This window comes from Podarcis filfolensis (genome assembly GCF_964270895.1).
Source record: "Podarcis filfolensis genome assembly, chromosome: Z".
Lineage (NCBI taxonomy): Eukaryota > Metazoa > Chordata > Lepidosauria > Squamata > Lacertidae > Podarcis > Podarcis filfolensis.
Window position 1 is genome coordinate 679,388 of NC_139617.1, and position 21,249 is coordinate 700,636.

At 45.5% G+C, this 21,249-nt stretch overlaps 2 protein-coding genes and 1 long non-coding RNA gene across 9 annotated transcripts in view; 1 reads left to right on the forward strand and 2 right to left on the reverse strand.

Annotated features, from left to right (window-relative positions):
• Window positions 1–4,166: 4,166 nt before the first annotated feature.
• On the reverse strand, window positions 4,167–12,985 carry MMGT1 (membrane magnesium transporter 1). Its single transcript, XM_083596673.1, has 4 exons — window positions 12,457–12,985; window positions 8,981–9,033; window positions 8,053–8,156; window positions 4,167–6,867 (listed from the first exon to the last, which is right to left on the reverse strand). The coding sequence occupies exons 1-4, from the start codon at window positions 12,968–12,970 to the stop codon at window positions 6,705–6,707; spliced, it is 834 nt and encodes a 277-aa protein (XP_083452799.1). The 5' UTR covers window positions 12,971–12,985; the 3' UTR covers window positions 4,167–6,704.
• A 3,559-nt stretch (window positions 12,986–16,544) lies between these two features.
• On the reverse strand, window positions 16,545–20,515 carry LOC310754060. 7 transcript variants are annotated; one of them, XR_014543571.1, is made up of 4 exons: window positions 20,419–20,465; window positions 18,485–18,567; window positions 18,028–18,357; window positions 16,545–17,138 (listed from the first exon to the last, which is right to left on the reverse strand). It is a non-coding gene; the product is annotated as an uncharacterized lncRNA (long non-coding RNA). The 7 variants fall into 7 exon arrangements; XR_014543572.1 differs by having other exon boundaries at window positions 18,485–18,641; window positions 20,419–20,459; XR_014543573.1 differs by lacking the exon at window positions 20,419–20,465 and adding an exon at window positions 19,410–19,549.
• Window positions 19,665–21,249, forward strand: part of SLC9A6 (solute carrier family 9 member A6) — a 59,460-nt gene continuing 57,875 nt past the window's right edge. The window contains 2 exon segments of the mRNA XM_083595390.1: window positions 19,665–19,695; window positions 19,698–20,483. Coding sequence (XP_083451516.1) covers window positions 19,680–19,695; window positions 19,698–20,483 — 802 coding nt within the window. The 5' untranslated portion in view covers window positions 19,665–19,679.

Sequence of the window (21,249 nt, forward strand, 5' to 3'; positions counted from 1 at the left end):
TGCCTAATCTGAATGAGGTGCTGATGAGGAATCTCTGGTAATCCCAGTTGCCTGCAAGCACAAGAAACAAAAGAACAAAAGACCCCAAACACAGAAGACCCCTGCTGTTGTCTTCCCTCCTTCCTCCAAAAGACCACTTTGACTCTTGGAATGCACATTTCTTCTTTGCAGGAGGAGCTGGTTCACATGGTTTGCTTTGACTATATTTGCCACCTGACTTTCCACATTATGTTCTTCAGTCACTGGCAGATTGTCCCTTTGCATTCCATGGTGGTGCCAGGAGTGGGGTGACGCCTTCTTCTCCTTGCCTTGGATGCTAATGACTTTTTGTTTGGGCCCTTCAATGGGATACGAAGCTCCTTACATTAGGCCCAGTCTTCCCTGCTTTGAAGCAACAGAGCTTCAGTTTTGAATTTGAGCAGCTGCCACAGCACTAGTTCACATTTTATCTAACCCTTGATGAGGGAAGCTTCTACTGTATGCCCCCATCAAGAAGACTTGCAACTCCCAGGTGGAAGCATCCCAGATCCGAAGAGCATCCTCTTTCCAGTTGGGAATAGGGGCTGCCTCTCCTACACAGAGGAGAAAAGGCTAACTACAAACAGGAGCAGAAGGAGCTCTGACCTAGTTCTGGCAAGGGTGGCCCAAGCACATTTCCCTTCCAGCTGCCATTATAGCATGGGGGTGCAGACCATGACCTGGGTTTTGGGCCTGCACAACTTGCATTTCAGCAGGAATGGTGTCTGATAACTGACCTTTCTGCCATTCTTAACACTTTGTGTCGGTACTTGGATACACTATGGCCTGACTCTGGTGCTTCCATAAACCCCCTATTGTCCCAACCTGCCAGCTCTCTGTTGGAAAGACTTAATGCAGAGAGTGTTTGAAGCCATGCTTTGAGTAATCTTTTAAGCTGCACTCCATGGCACTGACTGACTTGCTGCTTTGTACTTGCTGGCTGAGCCAAAATTGGATAAAGGGAAAAACCCAAAGGCAAAAGATAAGCCACTGCGATGACAAAAGACTTGACATTACTCATCTGGTGTGCTGATTCCAGGACAGCTACACAGCAGTCTTCATAAGTCACTTCTCAGATTTGTTCTTCTGACAGAGCAAAGCCTTGGATTCTTCATGATTCCCCCCCCCCGCCCTTTTGCAGTGGGAGAGTGCAGCCTTTTACAATTGATGACCCCCATCAACTCCAGCCAGCACACAACCATATTGTGCATGGACTGATGGGAGTTGTAGTCTTAAACAGAGGCTGGAGAAGGGCAAGGAATGGTGAGGAGATAAAGGGAAAGCAAATGAAGACCGGGGCCCCTGTTGTAGTGACTTGAGGCAACACTACTGAAGTACATTTTCATACTTGCTTGATTTATCTTCCAGAACCCTATGTGTGAACAAGCTGGTGTGTGTTTCTCTAGCAGAAGCCCATTCCCAATTTGGTCTAATCATGAGCAGAACCTTCTAAAGACTTGAGCTGCTCTCCCATTTCATGGCCATTGGCCATGTGTGCTTTTGGCTAAGGATAACCTTGGCTGACAGATTCTGGTTGTGGACATAATTTCTCTGAAGCTAGGTCCTTTTGGTGGCTCATCTTGTGTGAACACAATTTGCCAGTTCTGCAGGCTGGTATTGGCAAAACAAGGCAGGGCTCTCCCTGGAACCATGGTAGAAGACACATGCACAAAACACATACCCATGTGAGTGCTAAAAATAAAACCCTAATTGTGTAGTTTGTCTCATTTTCCTGCACTGAAGTAATATTCAGCTGCTCTGCTTTGCCCTAAACATCTCTAGGGAGGGAAGGGGAGATTCAGCAGGCGGTAGACAATGGGAGTTGAGACAAGTAATTAAGATGTCACCTCTGTAAATGACCAGTTGCAGGGGTTCTTTTATTTTGAAGTAGACTGTCTAATGCACATCTGCATTTTGATGTTGCCTCATGCACAGGTGCGTCTGCCTGCTCTGTTTAGCTTTAAAAATTCCTAACTTCTTAAACTTTGGAGAGGCATCCTATTAACCATGCTGGCATGTGAAAGCTGACAGCCTCCGTGCTAAAGGCCTCAGACCAGAAGAAATTGGGACCTCACTTCTACTAAGTGTGATGGGAGCAAGGAGGTCCTGTGGCAAAACACAAATTTGGGTACTGCAGAGTACACCTCTGCTTAAGTAAATTGGTGACAAAATATTTCAAGATTTGCAGTACATACCCAACTAGCCGTGAGTCCAAATTCGAATCATTCATGTGTGCAGGTCTTATTTTTACAGCCGCCACCACCATGCATTATCTTTGAGAAAATGTTCACATGAGGAATACTTGATTGCCCATTTTTTACCTGTAGACAAACTTGTTTAAAGCAACTTTGGAACAAATAAGAAGTCTGGTTTAGATTGAAAAACTGCAGCTTACACCTGTCTTCAAAAGGCTTCCATGAAAACTTTCTACTGAGGAACAGCATATGGCTGTCCCCGTGCTCCTGGACAAGAGTTCCCTCCTCCCTGACCACTGGCCAAGCTGGGTGGGGCGGATGGAAATTGCAGTCTCAAGAGAAAAGCAGGTACCACATCCCTGATTTATCAGATTGCTAGTTCTCAGTGTGGAGTATGGAGTAACTACTTGCATGCTGGCTGTTATTGCTCCTTAGCTAATGATGCTAACCAATGAGTTGGAACAGATTTTAAATTTAGTAAGCAGAGTTCATCGGAATTACTGGCTAGGCAGGCAATTTCAACTATGTTAAAATTTACTTGCTAGGCAAATTAGGTGTATTCTGCATGGCTGCTTGCCATAATACAGTGGTACCAATACAAGGGAGAGGCATGTCGCAGAGAAAGGGTTGGTGTTGCTATCAAAACATAACTACTACTTTTATCCCAAGAGACGGGAAAATGCATTTTGTGTATTGCAATCGAGCTTTAGAATAGCAGCTCCTTAGAACTTCCTCTCACCTGTGTGGGTGTAAACCAGGGGTCAGCAACCTTTTCCAACCATAGGCCGGTCCACCGTCCCTCAGACCATGTGGTGGGCCAGACTATATTTTTTTTTGGGGGGGTGAACAAATTCCTATGCCCCACAAATAACCCAGAGGGGCATTTTAAATAAAAGTACACATTCTACTCATGTAAAAACATGCTGATTCCCAGACCGTCCACGGGCCAGATTGAGAAGGCAATTGGGCCACATCTGGCCCCCGGGCCTTAGGTTGCCTACCCCTGGTGTAAACAGACACGGCCACAGCTATCTAATTTAGCTGCTATTTATAAAATTCTAGTGGGTGTCTCTCAAATAGAGGAGCTGCTCCTATGCTGCTACTTCAGGCTAAAGCTGGAGCTCTGCCTGCCTCAATAATCTTATACTGAAAAAATCTTACGTATTCAAAAGAAGTTGCCAACTCAGATGGTGGGAAGTAATGCTAGCTTTTCAAAAAACAGGTAAGCTTTTTGTACAGAGAATTCAAGTCATGGGCTTCTAACAGTAGCACTAGGATTCAGTTGCTTGCATGCTTTCCTGGCAATGTCTTCCTCCTGAAATAAGGCCTGGGAAAAATGTTCTATAGTAGCCCATAAGTTTCTACTGTGCCTGTAGAAGGGACGTGGGTGGCGCTGTGGTCTAAACCACTGAAGCCTCTTGGGCTTGCTAATTGGAAGGTTGGCGGTTCGAATCCCCATGACAGGGTGAGCTCCCGTTGCTCTGTCCCAGCCTCTGCCAAACTAGCAGTTTGAAAGCACACCAGTGCAGGTAGATAAATAGGTATCACTGTGGTGGGAAGGTAAACAGTGTTTCCATCATGGTGTTCCGTTGTGCCAGAAGCGGTTTAGTCCTGCTGGCCACAGGACCCAGAAAGCTGTCTGTGGACAATCACCAGCTCCCTTGGCCTGAAAGCGAGATGAGCGACGCAACCCCACAGTCACCTTTGACTGGACTTAACCATCCAGGAGTCTTTTACCTTTGCTGTGCCTGTGGGCTTAAAAAGGTTGCCAACCACCACTGCTCTATGCAAACCAGAAGGCAAATTCAATCCAGTACAGCAGCAAGTGCAGTAAAACACAAGCCTTTTCCGAATAAAAGGGAAAATAATGGGTGTATTTAAAACCACCCTTCAGCTTTATAAAAGTGGCATTTTTCTTAGTTCAATCCTTGAAGAAAGAATTCATACCCCATGTGCTTTTTAAGGATGTTGGTTCTTTATTAGGCAATGCAAGATCAAAAATGAAAGAACAAGTTTTGCACACGTGATAGTTAATGTCAATGCTGGAGCTTCAAGCTGCTACTCCTTGCAAGTTTAAATGCCCAAAGGGCATTCAATAGGTTGCAAACTTAAAACACAAACATGGGGAGGACTCCGTTCATGCAGCGATGCCCTGCTGTGATGGGAGCCTTTTTGGCAACCCAAAGCAGGTTCTTGCCAGGTTTGTGGGCACCTGGTTAATAAGGAGAGTTTAGCTGAAAATGATTTTCATACATGGTACTAAGACAGGGGGAGGGGAGTTCAAACTGAAGGACACCTGTGACACCAGCCATTCTCTTATGCACAGCCACTAGCCCACAAGCTCCACTGCACTGTGCAACCTTTTCCTAGCAAACATTCAGGACTGCGCTGCAAGATTGGATTGGGTACTTTTCTCACCCCACCTCAATTTTATGCAATGAGATCCACAGGGAGCCGGGTTACCACAAGGGACAAGATCCTTTTATGCAGCCCAGATCACCCATACAGGGTCAAGAAAAACTTGGCTCTTAACTCCCAACAGTAGCAGCTGTAATTCTGAAAATGTGCTGGAAGACCCTCACTGACTTTAAAGGAAATATTAAAGTGAACCATCAAGTAGGTGAAGCATAAGACCTGCAGCCTCTCTCGTCAAGAAAAGGAGATCCCACCAGCTGCTGTTCTCTGTGCTTAGTTCTGAAGCACTGTTTCAGGTTTTACAGAGCAGGAGTCTTCACTCCAGGACAAGGGATGGTAGGGAACAGTAAGGCCATTACATAACAGACTTTATGTTCAGTTTGCCACTGCGTGTACTTGGGGGGACTGTAACACTAAAATAACTTCCATGAACAAGCAGCAATCTGAGTTTAAACAAGGCCATGTCTTCTTTACATTCACAGCTCAACCATCCTGACCCGTGGTTAGGGTGCTTTTTGTGGAACCAGGAACCACCATGCAGAGAAAAGAGCAAACCATATTGGGTGGAATGCATTGTTTTATTCTATCACAAGTGCACCAGCAGTTGATGCCCATGCGTCTATACTGTGCTGCCACAAGTGGATGGGGCACCTTTCTTTCACTGCAGAAAAAGTAAAATGTAAACACGCCATTGCAGCCAAGGAGAGACGGACAGCTTTCCTGCAGCCCACTCCAACCAGTTTAAATCTATGGCAAACAAACATGGGGACAAACTAAATTTAGTGAATTGACAGGAATCTATTCCCTCTGCTTAAACACCCCACATGCTCCAAGGCAGGTGACTCGGAGATGCCATTAGCAAAAGAGCAATGCAGCAAAGTGGAAAAACAAGACAAACGGGGTAAATTGTTTAAACAAAAGCAAAGCAGCTCTCCCACCTTTGGACAAACTTCATCCTACGTTTTCAGTGAGAGTGCACACTTCTAAATGGAGGGAGCTGGATTAAAATGCACCCTTCTGAGCAGAAAGTCAGGAAACAACTTGTCCACGTTACAAAAACAAACTGAACAGCCTTGTGGCATCTCAAGACAGACATCCTAAGCAGTCCCTGAGATCCTTGTACGTTATAAGCCACTCGCTCATGTAGCAGTCCCATCCTCACCCAGACTTGCAGCCCTTCCTCAGGTACAGCCCTCCTGCTTTGCAGCAGTAATCCTGTTGCGATCCACCTTGCTCCCAGCTTAGGCAACAACCAGCACTTGCTACAATTAGCAGGAGCTTGGTGTAAAGTGGATGAGACTACAGATGGTGTAGTAAGGATGTAAGCATCCTTCCTGCCTAACCCCCAGTGAGATCTCCAATGGCTCTCAAAAATGATCCATTTCCCTTCAAAACCTGTGAGCATTTCAAGGTAGCTCAAGGACACTGAGCAATAAACGAAGGGAGCTTTTGTGTCCCTGGCAACAGTTTGGGTAAAGCTCCCACTTCAGAACCGCCTGTCTGAATGTCTCTGATGCTGGTCATAACAGCAACCACATTACTTCAGCCAAAGTGCTGAAGACAGGAAAGAAACACAATCACCATTGTCTTCTGTGTTAAGGATGGGAGGGAAGGGATAGACACAAAGCAGCCCCCTTCCTCAGCATTCAACAGAACAGCAGCATAAGCCAATACCCCTTTCTTCTGTGCTCATCTGTGGCATTAAAACAATCGCCTACTTTTTGGAAATAAAGAATTTGCTTTCACTAAATTCGAATCAACCATGATGGTGGGCTAATGGACAAAAAGTAAAGTGATGCTTCACAGCATAATTCTAGCAACAATTTACACTGTTTTGCCAATTCAAAATTCAGTCATTGTCATTAACAGTGTTTGAAGAAGGTCCTTTTTAATAATATTATATATATATATATATATATATATATAGAGAGAGAGAGAGAGAGAGAGAGAGAGAGAGAGAGTCTGGATGATCAATATAAATACTGCTCCAGAAATGAAATAAAAGTGTTTACACCCCCAACTCCAATGTTACAGCTCAGTGTCCTGTTCTATTTTTAGAATAATCTGTAAAAATCTTTAACGGCGAAGAGGTTCGAATTTTCGCAACTTCAGCGATGCGCTAGACGACAAAGCATCCCTGCTGGAGGAAGAATGGACCGTGTCTGGGGACTGGAATAATACTCTGCCCCGGTGATTAAAAACGTAGAAGGATGGATGGTTCCTTAATGTGTCAAATGTCCTGAAACGAAAAGCAGAACAAAAAGGAGAGAAGTGCAATTGGCAACAAATCATAACTGTTAATTCACAGTCCTATTCTGGTTAAAATGCCATAACCAAGGTTACCTTCAGATCTTCCTTGGACATATTAAAAAGTTCAAACTTGGCCTCCTGCCCCAATACTAGTAAGAATTTCTATTCCACCCTTCAAACGAATATGCAATGCTCAGGGTAGCTTATAAAAATTAAAATCACATGAAAAAACCAGCAACAGCAAACACAGCTTGCAATGGAGGCAAGCAGAGAGATAAGAATCAAACTCCAAGATAAAAATATGATCTGTTCTTAGCTAGAAGTAGTAGCAGCAGCAGCAGGGGTGACAAACCACAGGAACCACACTGGGGCATCAGGACAGAGAAGGATGCTAGGGCCAGGCCAAAGATGGCTACCAAAAATGTGGCAATAAGATGGAGTTAAGGCCAGAGTCTGGTAGGACAATGGGAGGCAGAAAAAGCAGCAGAAGTCCAGGATGCGCTAAACTGAAGAGCCTGTTCTACCATTTTCTCAATTATCTCCACCGCTTCCTGAGCAATCTCCCTTTGGCTCCCATCACCCCATGAAGAGTCTTGCTGGATCAAGCAGCCATCTCTTCCTTCCTCCTGCTTCCCACAAGAGTCCAACAGGAATTGGGCATGAAGGTTACAGCCTTCCTATTTTTCTGCTGATATTCAGATGGTGGATACCTGCTAATCATGTAGGTTTCATAGTCAACATGGCAAAAACTTTCCTTTTTAACCAGGCATCTGGCTCTTAACTATCTGGTCTTTTAGAGTGGGTGGGGATACACACACCCACACACCCCTGGTTTTAATGTGTGTAAGTTGCTTTGAGTTGCAGTAGCAAAGAAAAAGTAACTAATAAATCCAATAATAACAATTACTAATAGATATGCAGCACAGAACAGGTTTCTTTTAACTTTGCCATGTGTGAGAGGGAAGTACAGCAAGCTGTAGTTTCTCAATCTTACAGCATTGTGCAAATGATGAAATAACAACTGCTAAACGTCTTCTAATTGATCAGGAGAGAGAAACCCTCCTCTTTAAACAGACCTGGAAGACTGCCTGATGTAAAGGGTGGGGGAAAGAATAAAAAGCAAAGCACTGAGCAAAGTAATAATGCCAGCAGAAAGAAATGGGTAAAAACATACTTATTCTTCAGCTCTGAAGTAGCATCCATGTCTTTAAATTCCCCTGCAATATGTACTATGCCGTAACAGGTAACCGCAAAGGCCAACAGTGTTTGAAGCACTATCTGTAACAGATTAAAAAGTAAACAGCACTTGAGTGACTTAAGTAAAATACTGCTAATAGAATTCCCCCTCGTGTTTGGTCTTAAATATCCAACCACTGTGCTTTTCAAGATGGGAAATCTCATGGCTTCAGAAATGTGCAATGCAGCAGGATTAATTTTGGACTTGAGACACCTCAAGTTATTTACATGGCTGAATAGGCATGAGCCTGGCAACTACTTCTCAACCTTATCTAGTCCTCTAGTGTGGAAAGGAGGAGGGGCAGAGGTGGGTGGGAATGGGTAGGATGCCTCACACTGATACGTAATAATTTTTGAAGGATGATTACATTAGGCTGGAAAGTGGATAGCAGATACCACACAACAGCTCCATGCAAACAAATACCTGCCAAATGCTAGAGGGAGAGGCTGTTTGTTCTGCAGAGTGTGGGGAGTAAAGCAGAGGCTTTCAAAGAACTGACTGGAGAGAGTGGCAATTCCTAAATGAATGCTGCTAAGGGAGAAGAGGAAGATGCCAAATTTCAGATGAATCTCAGTCACACTGCAATGCAGGCTGCAGATTAGGGGAAGAAGCATGGTGACACAAGAGCTCAGATTCAGTTTGTAGAAACAGGGCAAAGTAAAAAACAAAAGCCAGAATTAAGTTACACAGTACACTATCCATACAAGTCCACAAGCCAGTGAAAACGTTTAATTTGTTCCTGGATGTTTCATCCCCCCACCTTATTCCATTGCAACCATACTAGTTTAAATGGAAATGTGTCATCTTACGGATCACAGTCAAGTCAGCACTTGCATCACTGAAAGAAAAAGAACATTTAACTTACATCTATTGGCAAAGTTTCATCTTCCTTTTCTGTTAATCTCATGTAGGAGCGATCTGCAAAATGAAGACATGCTGGTAAATTAATCTGATTTCCTTTCTATGTTCACGGAGCAAAAAAGGGGCCACACAGCTGGGTTTTCTATCAACTCCACTACAGGTAAAAAGCCACCTCCGCTTCAGTTTCTCTTTCTGATTATTAATCAGATCTTCAAATCTTGCCTTGGTGGATTAACTAATCTCCATAGTGCACACAAGAGAAATGTGTCCAACAGCTATAACTGAGTAATGCAAGAGAATCACTGGTAGCTCTCTGCTGCCTTATTCCAAGTCAGTTCTTTACTGCACTTGTCCACAAGGATTGGCAACAGTTCTGCAGGGCTCCAGTCAGGTCTTGCCCATACATACCTGGAGATGTCTGGGACTGAACCACAGACTTTCTGCATGCCATGACCCTTCTCCTCACGTATCTTACAGAAAGGCCTCAAGCTCATTTAGACAACCACTAATCACTATTTCAACTAAAGGCAACCAGTCTATGTTGCTTCAGTATGCATATTAAACTGTTCTCCCAAACTTGTCATAACAGGGAATCACTGCCGGCAACAGAAACAAATCACTCCACCATCTAGCTTCTCCTGTTCAACTGACTGCCCTGATCCAGAAATATGGGAGTTTGTGCAAATTCACAATGCAATTTTACAACCAAGCTGAAAATGTTACAACTGGTACTATGTCAGCAGTCACTCATGTTTGTTGGCCAGGGTGTCAGTACACACATATAGAGTTGTGGTGACAAGCCTCCACCGTACTATTTTAACTGGTTACTTGAACAGTGTCCAAGTGCCCATATCAGAGAGAATCTGTCCCTGCCCCACAGATTACAATCTATGTTAGAGCAAAAAGATACAAATGGGGAATTCACATTGGCTGCCTTCAATCCAAGTATTTTATGGACTAGGCCAAGGTCTGGCAGCATGCCATCAGTCCAGTCACCAAAACCCATTGTGTGACAATTCCAGGAGAGGCCCATGAAATTACTAGCCCAGCTACTCATCCATTTTTGGTATTTCTATACTACTCTTCTTAATATTTATCCTAGAGTGGTATGCAATGCAATTTTTAAATAAAATAATATATAATGAAAAGTAGTCAACACAGCAGAATGCACATGTGAAATAGCAATTAAAGCAGCAAAACATGAAGTATCTTCTAAAATACAGCATTCCCCAATACTACTTTAAATTATACTCTACAACTGGCCTGCCACATATGAGAAAACCCTCTCCTTCATTATTGCCCACATTATCTTTAATGGTGGTGGCTCTCAGAGGGGCCTCAGTAGGAGATCTTACTGAAGGCTGATGTGGGAGAAGGCAAATCTTAGGGACCAGAGTCTCAAGCAATTATGAGTTTCCAAGGTTAAAACCAACAACTTGAACAGCGTTTCGAAGCAAACCAGTAACCAATCTAGATACAATGGTACCTCAGGTTAAGAACTTAATTCATTCCGGAGGTCCGTTCTTAACATGAAACTGTTCTTAACCAGAGATACCACTTTAGCTAATGGGGCCTCCCGCTGGCGCCGCACGATTTCTGTTCTCATCCTGAAGCAAAGTTCTTAACCCGAGGTACTATTTCTGGGTGGGCGGAGTCTGTAACCTGAAGCGTCTGTAACCCGAGGTACCACTGTATTACAAAACTGGTTAGATATGTTCCCAACAAGCTGTTCCCATTAAAATCTTGACTGCTGTATCTGGGGGATTCATACTGACGCACATAACCCTGAAGGGATTTGCATGGTTACTGTTAGCTCATCTGGCATACAGATTACAGATGTAGAGACCAGATCAAGCAACACATTGCATCAGGAGTTGCATGATTAATCCAGCACTTCTGCTGAGATGACCACCACCTGCTGAGCTTAAGACTCCCTTCATTCACACAACTGACAAAAACATACTGTCTCCACATCATACTTGATACAACATCTATTCCCTATTGCCTTAGTCAAGCACCTGCTACTCACCAGCTGCCTTTATCCTAACACCAGCCTAGTTCTCCCAACCTCTCTCCCACAGTGTACGCTGGTGTCACACCAATCCAACTGATCCCCTTGACTTCTAATGGCACTCCTATTCCACCCACTACACCCCATAGTCTTTCCACATCAAGTTCCATTTCCAGCCATTAAAAGTCTTTGTTCTATTCACTGCCAGGCTTAGAATTCTATGAGACGAACATAAAGGCAAAATTTCACCAGGTGCCATTCACCATCTTAGTGCTACAGAGATCAGAGAAACCTTTTGTGGACTGTTCTTTTTAAGGTCTTGGGATCCAACAACTACACAGCCTAAGATAAGGTCTGACATTTTCCCACCACAGTCGAGCATGGACAAAAGCCAGAAATCAGGATGGTACCGGGAATGTGTACAATGCTCAGTATCTGGGAATGTGAGGAGGCAACAATCCATCCCTCCCAGGTTCCAATGGCTGCCATACGTAATAATGGGTATTTCACTAGCGTCTCATAAAATTCTATCTCCTGATGTCTCACACATCTGAAAAAAGTTGCGGGCTCCAATCAGTGTAAGCTTCACAAGGCTACAGCTCTATGCACCCTTACTTGAGAGCAAGCCCTACTGAATGCAGTCAACCAGAGCAGGATTGTGCCTACAAACTGCTCCTGCATCTGCCCTGGATGTCCCACGGGATCCCCTTCCGACTCTACCACAATTCCCATGCTGCATAGCCACGTTCTTCTCCGTGGTGGTCAGGGCCGGACTTAGGCTTGATGGGGCCCTAAGCTATAAGCTCCTGAAGGTAATGGGGCCCTTGATATGTCCAGCTGTCCTTTGTCCACAACAAATTGTTGCTGTTTTTTGTGTTGAGTATATGCTATATGGTAATTTATGGACCTCATAGGTATCTAAAGCCATTTGCACATAACAAAATATGTATTTTATCAAAGTAATTGTTGAACTTATATTTTGGAAATGTACATCCAGGTTTTTACCCCCTTAATTTTTTTGGGCCCCCCCCAAAAGAGTGGGGCCCTATGCTAGAGCTTGTTGAGCTTATACGTAAATCCGGCACTGGTTAATTCTACCCTCGCAATTTACGACCCTCCTCCCTTTCCTCTAAACGCGGCAGGCGGAATTCCCTCCCTCCCTCCCAGTAGGTGAGGCGGGGAAACGCTGGCGGCCGCGGGCCAGCCAGAAACCCGAGCAGCCCTTGGGACCCCCCTGCCCGGGCCGCCCCCCAGGGAGGCGGCACATTCCAGAAGACACGTCCTGCTCGCGCCCCCGCCCCGCCTGGGAACCCTCGGCGCCCCCCGCCACCTTCCCAGGAGGGGGGGCTGGGCCGGGCGGCGAGGGGGGCGGCGAAGCCCACCAGGACACCCCCTCCGCCCGGATGCGCATGCGCGTAGGGCATGGGGACGGGGCGCTGCCGCCGCAGGCGGAGGCCGGAGCCACTCACGCTGCGCGGCGGAGAAGGCCGCGTGCGCCAGGGCGAAGAGTCCGACGCCGACCAGCCCTTTCCACAGAGAGGCGGCCGCCATCGTCTGCCTCGTTCCCTCACAGGCACTGCCGGGGCCGCGCACGCGCACGAAAGGCCAGCGGGAAGCTTCCGGCGAGAGCTGAGACGCGAACGCGATGCGACGCGAGGAGTCGGGCCTTCGCCGATCGGCGCGTGGGGATGACGTAATGCCCAGCGGAGGCTGGTGGGAGCCTCTCAAGCAAGCAAGCAAACGCCTAAGAGAGGAAGGAGGAAGGCGGGGCCGCTGCTGGTGGCGGCGGCGCGAATCGGCGGAAGTGGGCGGGGCCGAGTTCAGGTGGGCCTGCCAATGGCTGCGCCACACGCCTTTCTTCGCCGCCTGACTCTCTCTTGGCTCGGTCGCACCCGAGTTTCTGAGGGGATGAGTTTGGCGCCTCTTTTCTTTGCCCTCAGCGCCTCTTCCTGTTCTCCTATTGTCACCAAGCGCCTTTACCATAAGCGATAAATATCCATATACAAAGCAAGGGGAACTTTTAAATTGAAAAAGACAACAGCATCAAGCAGGCCATGAAGAAACATAATAAAACAGTTATTACTAATCCGGGTCCTATTCCTGCCGAAGGAGCACAAGATGACAGACACAGCAAGACCAAACATTTAAACCAACTTAAAGCGGCCGTTAAAAATAATTCACAAGCATTTTAAAAACAGCCAAAACATTCAAACCAGTTTTTTTAGATAAAAAAACCCCACAACTTGAAGCTATTCACAACTAGGGATCTCAGAGTTGCCAGAAGCAGTATATCTTCCAGCCACCAAACACCTGAGCAATTAGAGGTGTTCCTAAATTTCTTCTGAGATTCAGTAATGAAGGAAGGTGTCCAACAAAGGGGGAGCCACCATTGATAAGGCCCTGCCCTTGCCCCCAGCACACCTGGTGGAGCCACCACCAAGAAGGCCTCACCTTCCAGCCATAGGGTGGGTCTGGAAGTCACTGGTTCAAGTGTTGCTTTAAGTGAGACGCTTGCATATTGTTTGAATAATATATTTTAAAAATAATTTTAAAAGAAAAGGCCTAGGTAGTTAAAGAATAGTATAGGATAGTAATAATATTGAAGCCTTGGCTGTCTAAAGTTAAGCAGAAATGTCAAAACAATAATAACATGCTCAGTAGCAAGATAGGTGGAAACATAAGCCCTTCCAATGATTTATTTGTATTATATTTAAAGCATTTTTATCCTGCTCTTGGGTTTAAAAAAGACTGCCAGAGTGACTTACAAATGTCACTGATGAGACAGTCTCTGCCCTCAGGTTTAATATCTGAAAGATGCTACCTTTTGTGTCGTGTCTTTTAGATTATGAAACGGAGGGGAAAGGCTGTCTTTGTAAGAGATATTTGTAAGCCGCCAAGGCAGCCTTTTGAGGAGGGTAAAAGGAAAAGGGAAACTTGGGCTCTGCAGAGTTTTTATTGGGAGCCACTAGAATGGAATAATTTAAAAATGGTAGCTGCTCTTTCCTGCAAAACTGACACAGTATTAATGACGTCCAGAAATTTTATCAAGCAAAGGTATAATGTATTTATCATTAGTCATTTAATATTATGGATGGTCTGGGAGCATCATTATAATTTAGCTTTTCATGATCAAGGTTAAAATTCCAATTGAACTCAATGGGCCCTTACATCTGAGCAGACATGCAGAGAATTGCACTGCAGCACTCTCTTATTATTTCTTTCCTTCTTGCTTTATTAACTAATTTATTTCTTGTTTGCTTTATTAATCTATGATTAATATACTTTTTTAAAAAAGCTAGTGATGGGGTGTTAGACAATCTTCATTTAATCATTTTCAGATCATGGGTGTCAATACTTATCTTTTTTTAAAAAAGATATTTATTGAAGTTTTACAAAAAGAAGAAAATTACAGAATAAAAAGAAAGCAAAGAAAAAGAAAAAAATACAAAAATACATAGAAAAGATACAAAATACAGAAAAGTAGATAAAAAATAATTAAAAACAAATCAATTTTTTCATATCTTAAATTTTGTTTCCTTATTTCCCTGACCTCCTCACACCTCCCTTTTTTGTATTCCCGTTCACATGGTTAGTTCAGCAAATCCTTACCCTCTTTCATTTATCTTAACTCTATATCTCAACATATTATAACTTTATATTTTCATCCATTATCATTCCATTTTTTACATATTCTTACTAACCTTGTTGCTAAGGCCGCTTGATTTCAATCCAACATCATTTTACCATTCATTAATTTTACAATGTTTCTGCAAATAGTCTTTGAATTTCTTCCAATCTTCTTCCACCAACTCTTCTCCCTGGTCTCGGATTCTGCCAGTCATTTCCGCCAGTTCCATATAGTCCATCACCTTCATCTGCCACTCTTCCAGGGTGGGTAGATCTTGTACATGACACCAGTCAAGCTTGCAAAAATCTATCATTTGCCCGATAATAAATGTTGGAAATGTAAAGAAAATGAAGGTACATTCTTTCACCTTTGGTGGACGTGCCCAAAGATTAAGGCTTTCTGGGAGATGATCTATAATGAAATGAAAAAGGTATTTAAAGATACCTTCCTGAAGACACCAGAGGCCTTCCTCCTGGGCATAGTCGGCCAATTGGTGCCAAAGAAGGATAGAACTTTCTTTATGTATGCTACAACAGCAGCAAGAATACTCATTGCAAAGTATTGGAAGACACAAGATCTACCCACCCTGGGTGTCAATACTTATCAATGTTTGCATTAGGCTTCCATCATAAGGTATATAATTTTTAATATTTTAATATTTTGAGATGTTTGTATTCATGAATTATGTTGTACACTGCCCTGGGCTCCCTTGTGGGAAGGGCAGAATAATAATAATAATAATAATAATAATAATAATAATAATAATATGCAGTATCATAATGCCTTATTATAAATGTATGGCAGTTTTGTATTTTGAATGCATTCTGGTCACCACACCTAAAAAGGAGTTTCAGCACTGAAAAAGAGGCAGAAAAGCACAATTGAAATAACCAATGGGTTTTGAATTTTTTTATTTCTGGAGAGGCAATACATGGGGGAACAGAGAGATGGCATAGGTTTATAAAGTAATGACATATGGGAAGATGAATTGTTCTCTGCTTCCCATGATATTTGAATTTGGATTGTCCAATGAAACTTTTATTCATATCACGCTGGAATACAAACTTCATGAATGGAGTCAGTTCTGTGCCTTGTTTTCACTTCTGAAATGTAATTCTTCTACTTTTTACCTATGAATAGTCATGGTAGTTAGTCATGGTAGCTAAATGGACTAAATGCTGAAGCAGAACAAGGTTGTAAAGCCCTCCCTTGGGAATACTCAAGATGAAGTGAGTATGAATGAATGTTTATTGGATCGGCCCTTGGATCACTAATAAACATGATACCAAAACTTCCATAAAGGCGCAGTAGTTACAGTTAAAATTAATATATTATATGTATGCAATTCCTTGTGATAAGCAGAGATTTGTTTATAAAACAAATAAACATGTAAGCAGGTAAATTTGATGACAGCAAGATATGCTTTATACTCTCATGTCTTCAAATCACTATGACAGCTGACAGAAATGGAATCCAAAAACTTCCCCCTGCATTCAGTGGCTTTTACTCTGAATGAAGCAACTCTCCAGGTTACATACTATCATGTGCTTATAACAGGAAGCCCAGATTCTTTCAAATCCAAGTATTTAATTCTCTTTAATAATAGCTCAAAATAATGTTCTGTAATATCAGTATACAACTGACACTGAAAGATATAATGAACCAAAGCCTCACAGACACTAGGATGTTGCACTGGGATCCCATGAAATCTCCCCAACGGCACCATGGATTCCATTTGTTCGAAATGTAATTGAGTGAAAGCTTTCCAATAGTCAGTTGTCAAAGGGAATAACAAAGCATTTTTCATATTGATGCTGATGTTTTACATTTCCCAACCATTTCACTGTTCTTGAGGATGTGGGAATTCTGGTTTTTCTTTGGATTACATACTGTAGATTAAGTTAGTGTTAATATGTCTATGGCCATCTCTGTTGAAAATGGTAAATGCTTTATTTTCCTTGCTCTCTGGGGCAAGTGGCAAGGTATCAAATTAACCATTTCTTTAGTCTGCACATTTAGATAATAAGACAGATATATTTGTGGGGTCCTTCAATACAGCTCTGACTTGATTGGGTAGATAAGATTGGGTAGAATCATAAAATCACAGAATTGAAAAGGACTCCAAGGGCATCTAATCTAATTCCCTGAAATGCAAGTTATTAAATTGCTAAATAAACTGCTTTTATTATTTCAGTTTCCATGCTGCTATTCCACTCACAACATAACAATAAAAAATACAAATCAATACATCATTAACAATAACAGTTTAAATGCTACCGGTAATTTATTTCAAAGCATAATATGGCAATCCAAATAAATAATTCATTTTGATAATATGGATGTTATATTTTAATTCATGATAAAATAAACTTTCAATCATGAAAACATATCAATTGATGTCTGTTGTTGTTGTTGTTGTTTAGTTGTGTCCGACTCTTCGTGACTCCATGGACCATATAAATCAGAATTGGATATTTGCTTGTTAAAATTAGTTCCTGACCTTGATCCCAAAGGAGCCTTGGTCTGTGGGAACATAATGATAAACATTTCCAGTACCATCAGATATAAACAGTTAAATAACCAGCAGCCAGTATGTGGCAGTAGTAACAAATAAAGTGCATAACACTTTTTCCCACAGAGGCTAAAAACTGAAGTGCACACAGTTTGTATTAGCTGGGTCACATACTATAAACGTGCACAAATTAATCCTTGCACAAAGTCATTCTGTGTTGGCAACAGGTGGTTTCAGTCACCTCCTTCAGTCTGGCTTCTCAACAACCATCACAACACCCCTCCCTTTCCTCGATCTCACCTGGGGGGTGGGCATAACTAGGGCAGCCAAAAGGATACCCCCCAGCCCCCACCCAAAGGGAACCCTTGTATTTCGCCCCACCACCTTCTTTTCACCCCTGACCAAAATACTGGCAAGGGGCCTCCCCCCGCCCCCCGTGTGGTCTCCCACCGTGGCTCTCAAATGGTGTGGCAGCAGGAGAGAATGGCATGTGTCAAAGAAGCATTTAAACATTTCAGTGCAGTATAGTATGCTATCAATTGATTGATTGATTGTAGAATATGGATAAACGTATTTTCAAAATGAGAGCAAGTGACAATGAGGACAATCCTAGCTGTTTTCCAATGTTTCTGTTATCAGTAAAAAAATTTCCATACTTTTCTGTGTATAAGACTAGGATTTTTTTTACTAAAAATGTTAAAAGGGGGATAGTCTTATACACGGGGGCAATCTCCCCCCATTTTCTTAATTTTGAGTCCCCCAAAATAGGGGGAATCTTATACACGGAAAAATACAGTAAGTATTTTTCTTTTATTTTATTCTGAAAGTGTTGGTCCACAGAAAAAAGTTTGAGCACCTATTATTTTTTGGGAGAACCACAGACAGCTTTAACACCTTCACCTTCGTGAGTGATGTCAAAGTTACAGCGCCTGCTGTGTCTGTGTACAGACTGATACTGGACGGACATGTTTTGCTGTAGCTGGGGCAGAGGAAAGTGTCCGCTTTGGCTGCTGCAGGTGCACTATGGCAGTGCCTCTCTGCGCTCCTCCCAGTGGTCATTCCTCCTCTGGTCACTGCTGTGGATGCACCACCTGACCATCTGTCTCCAGGCACTGGCAGTCATCTGCAAAGGATTACCACATGGCACGGTCTTTCAAAGCAGAACCAGTGGAGATCCTGTGTGAGTGTCTGGAGGCGGTTGGATGGTGGCTAACAGATTGAGGTTGAATCCTGGCAAGACGGAAGTACTGTTATTGGGGGACAGGGGAGAGGCTGGTGTGGAGGACTCCCTGGTCCTGAACGGGGTAACTGTTCCTGAAGGACCAGGTGCACAGCCTGGGAGTCATTTTGGACTCACCGCTGTCCAAGGAGGCGTAGGTCAATTCTGTGTCCTGGGCAGCTCCATCTGGGACGCAGGCTGAGACCCTCCCTGCCCGCAGACTGTCTGGCCAGAGTGGTGCATGCTTTAGTTATCTCTCGCTTGGACTACTGCAATGTGCTCTACGTGGAGCTGCCTTTGAAGGGGACACGGAAACTGCAATTAATCCAGAATGCGGCAGCCAGACTGGGGACTGGGAGTGGCCGCCAGGACCACATAACACCAGTCTTGAAAGACTTAAGTTGGCTCCCAGTACGTTTCCGAGCACAATTCAAAGGGTCGGTGCTGACCTTGAAAGCCCTCAATGGCCTTGGCCCAGTAGACCTGAAGGAGTGCCTCCACCCCGGATGCCAGGGTCCCTCTCCGGCAAGAAGCGAAGTTACAGGGAACCAGGCAGAGGGCCTTCTTGGTGGTGGTGCCCACCCTGTGGAACGCCCTCCCAGCAGATGTCAAGGCAATAAGCAACTACCTGACTTTTAAAAGACATCTGAAGGCAGCCCTGTTTAGGGAAGTTTTGAATGACGGATGTTTTAACGTATTTTTAATCTTTGTTGGAAGCCGCCCAGAGTGGCTGGGAAACCCAGCCAGATGGGTGGGGTATAAATAAATTATGATGATGATGTCATGTTTGTTGTAATAAGGAGGAATAGAGCTTCCACACCTGGATCTGCTGGTCCTGTGGCTCCTGGCTGGGCCTGCCCTGGGCGCAATCACTTCTCTTCCAAGGGGACTCCGGAACGGGGCCATCCTTACCCGGGGGTGCAGGGGGGGTGGGGCATCCGGGCACTGATTTCTGCGGGGTGCCAGGTGCCTGCCGCTGAAGCCACCCAAGGTCTTAACTATCTACCTGTTATGAAATAATAAATCATTTGGATCAAGCTAGAAAAGCAAAATACATATATACCTAGGTATTACTGATGCTCCCTGGCCAGGGCAGGCCTCCTGGCGAGAAGTTGGGCTGCGGCACCCAAGCAGCCTGGCAGTGCCTGCTGGCCTATAGCAACGCCCTGCTCTCCATCCTCACCCCGTCCTGGGGGAAGCAGGGGCGTCCCTTGCTGGGGGATGGGGAGCCGTTCCCAGCCACGCGCGGAGGGCGGGTCAGCTGCACCGGTTGTAGTCCCGCCTGCCCGCGGACCAGGCTGGGAGCAGGAACGAGGCGGGGCTGGCCTTTCGCATGGAAGGGGCGAGGTTCTGCAGCAGCCTCTTCCTTTTGGAAGGCGAAGCAGCGGGGCTGGATTAGAACAACGGCGGCGCTTGGCAGACGCAACTAAATTTGGGGGTGCTGGGCGGTTCTTTGCACCCCAGACGGCCCTGCATGATGTCACGTTTGTTGTAACAAGGAGGAATAGAGCTTCTTCCACACCGAGATCATCCTGCGGGCCCTGCTGCCGCCTCGCCTCGCCTCCTGGGCGGGCCTGCGCCCTGGGGGCGACCGCTGCGCTTCCCAGGGGGACCCACTCCGGAGCCCACCCTGCGCTCCGCCGCGCGCCCGGCGCTGCTCTCCCTACGGCGCCTGCTCCTCGCGCGCCCCTGCTGGCCGCGCCTGCTCGGCCTGGGATCGGCGCTTCCTCCTCCCTCTCCAGTCCCGGCTGCGGGGAGGGAAGAAGCGGAGGGGGACCCGGAGGAGCCATGGCTGCCCTGGCCCAGCTGCCGCGGGGCGGCTGGAGAGCCGGGCCGGCGGGACACCTGGGGGACCCTGGCCGGCGGCAGCAGCGGCTGCTCCTGGGGCTGCTGCTGGCGGCGGCGGCGGCGGCGGGGCTGGGCGCCCGGGCAGAGCCGCTGCTGGCCTCCGGAGCGCGGCCCGTGGCGCTGGAGGAGGAGATTGTGTCCGAGAAGGCGGCCGAAGCCAGCCACCGCCAGGACAGCGCCAACCTGCTCATCTTCATCCTCCTGCTCACCCTCACCATCCTCACCATCTGGCTCTTCAAGCACCGCCGCGCGCGCTTCCTGCACGAGACGGGCCTGGCCATGATCTACGGTGGGTGCAGCGCGCCGCGCTGGGTGCAGGGAGGGAGGCTGGCAGAGACCCCCTGGCGGGCACCCGGGCCACTTTCCAAGGGGGCCCGTCGGCCATTTAGGAGCAGGGATGCATGCGTGCCGGATGCACGTATGAGCTAAATAAGCTATAAGTTAGGCCCCCCCCTCTCTTGGGGGCCCCCCAAAAAAGGAAAGGGAAAAAATCCTAGATGTACATTTCCAAAATATAAGATTAAAAAAAATAAAATAAAACCTACATACAGCAACAGTGTGTTGTGTTGTGTAGGCTCCTATTTGTTATGTGCAAATTTCTTCAGGTACCTATTAGGTCCATAAATTACCATATCATATATTCAACACAAAAAACAGTGGCAATTTGTTGTGGACAAAGGACAGCTGGACATAGAAAGGGCCCCATTAACTTCAGGAGCTGAGGGCCTCATCAAACCTCAATCCAGCCCTGGATGCAGCACTGCTCCACTGTGGCGCCACGGTGCTGCACCCCCCTCTTTTGAGGCATCTTCCCTTGCTCCCACCGCCTGCCCACATCTGTGTGTGGAGCCCACGCCTAGGAGAGGGGCAGGGGGAATCGCTGGGGCCGTTATCAACGTGCCCGGCAGCGAGTCCACTGCCTACCTGTGCGCACACCTTTAGATTCAGGACCTGCGCGGTTTCCTTCATGCATATGATGAAGCGAGCTGCTGCTTCCGAAATAAAGGTCGTGTTTATTAGCCCTCCGGGTATCGTGAAACCATTTGTTTTTCCAT

What these genes read in the sequence shown, in the direction of transcription:
- MMGT1 (XM_083596673.1), bottom strand. Translation starts at nt 12,970, where the DNA reads ATGGTAAAGGCGCTTGGTGACAATAGGAGAACAGGAAGAGGCGCTGAG. An exon ending in ATGAAACTTTGCCAATAGAT is followed by an intron (nt 8,157 to 8,980) that starts GTAAGTTAAATG and finishes AATCTGTTACAG; the next exon opens with ATAGTGCTTCAAACACTGTT. An exon ending in ACTTCAGAGCTGAAGAATAA is followed by an intron (nt 6,868 to 8,052) that starts GTATGTTTTTAC and finishes TTTTCGTTTCAG; the next exon opens with GACATTTGACACATTAAGGA.